The sequence below is a fragment of the Charadrius vociferus genome, unplaced genomic scaffold (genome assembly GCF_000708025.1).
Source record: "Charadrius vociferus isolate BGI_N301 unplaced genomic scaffold, ASM70802v2 scaffold564, whole genome shotgun sequence".
NCBI lineage: Eukaryota > Metazoa > Chordata > Aves > Charadriiformes > Charadriidae > Charadrius > Charadrius vociferus.
In genome coordinates, this window is record NW_009647940.1 from 400810 (window position 1) to 405239 (window position 4430).

At 51.3% G+C, this 4430-nt stretch overlaps 2 protein-coding genes across 2 annotated transcripts in view; both read left to right on the forward strand.

The window, feature by feature from the left end:
• The first annotated feature begins 878 nt into the window (after positions 1-878).
• TMPRSS12 (transmembrane (C-terminal) protease, serine 12) overlaps positions 879-4430 on the forward strand; it is an 8945-nt gene continuing 5393 nt past the window's right edge. Inside the window, exons 1-2 of the mRNA XM_009883203.1 lie at positions 879-982; positions 1473-1592. Coding sequence (XP_009881505.1) covers positions 879-982; positions 1473-1592 — 224 coding nt within the window. The remainder of the gene's footprint in view (positions 983-1472; positions 1593-4430) is intronic.
• On the forward strand, positions 1797-3459 carry METTL7A (methyltransferase like 7A). The gene is made up of 2 exons (XM_009883171.1): positions 1797-2300; positions 3223-3459. Exons 1-2 carry the CDS (start codon positions 1797-1799, stop codon positions 3457-3459), a joined length of 741 nt encoding a protein of 246 aa, XP_009881473.1.

Here is a 4430-nt window from a genome sequence, read left to right on the forward strand (position 1 = left end):
GGGGTGACTCAGGCAGGAGGATGCTCTCAGTCTTGCACTCCCTACAGCTGGGACTGGGGGGGGATTGGGCAAAAAGAGGGTTCAGGGGGGAAGGGTGACCCCCACATCACCCCACTGGGTCCCTGGGGGGATATGAGGGGCTGGTGAACCCCCACATCACCCCACAGGGTCCCTGGAGAGCACAGGGAAGTCATGGAGACTCCATGGGGTCCCTGGTAGGGGACAGGGTTGTCAAAAGAACCCCCAAAACACCTCATGGCATCCCTGGGGGACAGAGGGGTACCCCCCACTACCCCTTGGTGTCCCTGGAGGGGACAGGGGAACCCCACATCTCCCCACAGGGTCCCTAAGGAGGACATGGGGGTCATTGGGACCCCCTCACCCCATGGTGTCCTTGGAGGGGACAGGGGGACCCCATATTGGTCCCTGAAATGGAGAGGGGGCTTGGAGGTACCCCCACATCAGCCCTGGGAAGGCACAAGAACTGCACTGAATCTTTGGGGACCATCCTTCCCCCCTGGTGTCTCCCCTCACTGGTGGAGCAGGATGCGGTGCAGGCAGTGACCAGGTTGGTGTCCTGAGGACAGCTGTCATGTCGGGTGGTCTCCAACCCCTTGCAGTCCAGCTTGTCATGGGCTTCAGCGTGGGAGGAGAAGCAGGGCCCTGCGTAACGCTTCTTGCTAATCAGCAGGTACAGCCAGTACACCCAGGGGGGACACAAGGTCCGTGGGGACGCCCCCCGGGAATGGAGGACACCCTCAGGCATTCTCAGGGACATGGGGACAATCCCAGGGATGCAGGGACCACACTAGAGACACCCTTGGGGATGCATGATTGTCCAGGGACATGGGGACCACTCATGAAACATCCTTAGGGAAATGGGGACCCAACCAGAGACACTCTTGGGGACATGGGGACCCCTCCATGGTCATAGGGACTTCCCCAGGGACACTCTTGGGGAAAAAGCACTGGCGACTGCAAAGTTGGAAAAAAGTTTTTCAAAATGTATTTAGCATCGACTAAAGTGTTGACTCCAGCTGATGAAGTTAATAAAATCAAGCCATATGCTGTATGCAGTGATTACTGAATTAATAAACCGTTTTATCTCTGTTCCATGATTCCCAACAAAGGGATGAAAGATAACTAAGAAAGCAAACTCATTCACTGCAAAAGAGCCCATATGTGCACACCGACGTATTTTAGGTGTCCACAAAGTGGAAAGATTGAAAACTGCTGTTGCAGACAGCGCACAAAGCAAGCAGCCGACTAGCTCATTCAGCCACTTACAATGGGGTGGTAAATTAACTCTTAAACAAACATGTTCTAACTGAAATGTTAATCAAACTCCTGATGAAAGACCTACAGCAAATGCAGTGTTCAGATTAATTTCCTTCAGCTCACTTTTCCTTCACAACATACGGTGGCTTTAAGAGATATGACCTGTAACCTGAAGCTGCTGAACACCAAATTAGGGCACGTTATGACATTTTGCCAGTGGTTACACACAAAGTTGTACTGCCCAGTTTATCCAGAGTACGTAACAGGCTGGCAGCTCCTCCTCTGCCAGAGCTGGGACACTGTTTGGGACGCACGCCTGCTTCTCCTGACCTTGCCTGTGACCGGACTTTAAAATCAGCTTTAGAGAAAAGTCTACCAGATCAATCCAAGGAGCTGAATATACTTCAGGAGGAAGACAGCAAATGCATGAATGCCGCTCCCCCTGAATCTCAAAGGCTCTATCTAACACACAGAAGAACTAGTTTTGCTCAGTACGGATCCTCTGCTCCACACTGGAAATGACAGAGGCCAGCATTCTCTTCCTCCGTGCCTGCCTCGCGCTGCTGGCCATGCCCATCTACCTACTGTCATTCCTGGGCATATGGGAGCCTTTCTGCAAGAAGATATTTTTCCCTTTCTTCTTAGAGAAGCTTTCTGTAATTCACGAAAGGAATTCAAAGAAGCAGAAGCAGGAGTTATTTCGTAACCTACTTAACTTCAGGAGCCCCTCAGGAGAGCTGAAGCTGCTGGAGATAGGGACCGGCTGCGGTCCTAACTTCCAGTTCTACCCACCAGGCTGCAAAGTCACATGCACCGACATAAACCCCAACTTCCAGCAAGGCCTTTCGAGAAGCATGAACAAGAACCAGCATATCCACTACGAGAGTTTCCTCATTGCTGCAGGAGAAGACCTGCATCAGGTGCCCAGTGGTTCTGTGGATGCTGTCGTCTGCACCCTGGTCCTCTGCTCTGTGCGTGACGTGAACGGCACCCTGAAGGAGGTACTGCGAGTGCTCAGACCAGTGAGTATCTGAATAAAAAGTTGTTATTACCTTTATCATCTATTCCAGAGGCACTGCACCTAAAGATAAGGAAAAAAAAAAAAAGAAAAAAAAAAAGTTGTTTTTGAGCTTGCAAACCAGTTCCCTACAACCACTCTGCGCTGCTAAATGGTGCAAAGCTGGAGCAACACACTGGTCAGTCTGCCTTAGTCTTAAAAGTAGAATCCTAAAAGTAACATAGTTGGGTAACTGGAACAACCAATAATTTTATAAGTAATTATGGTATATCATTTAAAGCAGAACTGGTTCCTCTGGTGTTGTCTCTCCCCACACACACCAGGTTTTCTTTGGGTGGGAAGCTTGCTGATCGAGACTGAAAGTCTGCATTTTAAATAAACTGCTTTAGCCTGTTAGAAGTGAAGCTGATCTACCTGTGTTACTGAAAGTCTAATTAAATACTTTCATTCCCTGTAGTATACAGTATACTAAGCAAGTTAAAGATTATAAAAAAGCTGTTTTGTTGGGGTATTTTTGCAATAGACTTTTGGCCTTGAAAGTGTTTTCAAGGCAAGCCTCTGGGTTGTCAAAAACTGATGAGTTTGAGTAGGAGTTATACATTTCTCTTGGTTTCCTTCGAAAAAAAATCACACGCAACTGCAACTGAAAGAAAAAGACAACAAACTATTGCTATAATAAATAAGGGCTCCAATAAGTACACCCTTCACGCTTTTTGAACAGGCATTTTGAATCTCTGCAAGTTTCCTGCTTCGCTAATTCCAGCTGACACCACAAAAGCAGAAAGCGGGCCGGGAAGGGGTGGGGGAATACCGATGAGCGAGCCAACAGCACAGGCACCGGGCTGTAGCTGAGAGGAGGCGGAATGGGGGGAGAAGTTCAGCCTGGCCCCAGTGCCTGCTCTGTAAAACGACTTTGTTTTCCCCAGGGAGGCGCTTTCTTTTTCTTAGAGCACGTGGCCGCCGATCGTTCCAGCTGGAGGTACTTTTGGCAGCAGGTCTGCTTTCCGACTTGGAAACTCGTCTTTGATGGATGCTGCCTAACGAGAGAGATCTGGAAGAATCTCGAACAGGCCAACTTCTCGGATTTGAACGTACAGCACACCAGAGTGGTACTGCCCTGGACGCCCATTGAGCCCCACATCGTGGGGTACGCCGTCAAGTAGCTCCCGCTGCCCCACTGGGCCTGCTCCCCTGCCCCCCAGAGAGCCCTTGGCATAATCACTGCAAACAACACGGCATAGGCTAATCCAGACCTACGAATCTAGGTAACGCGGTGAAGGACTTAATTAAGTTTCTGATTCAAGTGTCAAATGAGAAGAGGGTCGGTTGTCTAAGTACCTCTGAAGCCCTCAAGCTGCTGACTGTGCCTCGCCGGACCCCAGCACAGCCATGCAGGATCCCCAGGGGCCGCAGAGTGGAGAACAGCTCAGCAGGCAGGAAAAAATAATGTATTAGCTCAAGGGAACATCTGACTACGTCTGCTGAACTCTCAGAAGGGATTCCTGCAGGTGCTCCCCACGCTGGGAGGCCAGACGTTGTAGGCCAGCACTGGGCTTGACCTGCTCCCTCTCCCACAGGCATGGCTTTGGCAGGGATGGAGTTAATTTTTCTTACTAGCAGCGGGTACCGTACTGGGGTTTGAATTCGTGCTGCGGTTTGAATTCGGGATGGGAACAGTGCAATAGCACTGGCGGGTTTGGCTGTCACTGAGCTCTCGAGGCAGTTCTGGCTCCTCACCCCCCGCCAGCGATGGACTGGGGGGCACAAGGGGCTGAGAGGGGACACGGCCGGGATGGCCGACCCCGACAGACCACGGGGATGTTCCATACCAGGAGACATCACGCTCGGTGTACAAAGCCGGGGAAGGAGGAGGAAGGGGGGACGTGCGGGGTGATGGCGTTTGCCTTCCCACATCACCGTTCTGCGGGATGGAGCCCGGTTTTCCTGGGGATGGCTGAACACCTGCCTGCCCCGGAGCACAGGGGATGGATTCCTTGTTTTCTTTGCTTGTGTGCGGCTTTTGCTCTACCTATTAAACTGCTTTTATCTCAACCCACCAGTTTTTCCTCACTTTTGCCCTTCCCATTCTCTCCCCACCGCAGCTGGGGGGGAGCGAGCGGCAGCGGGGTACTCG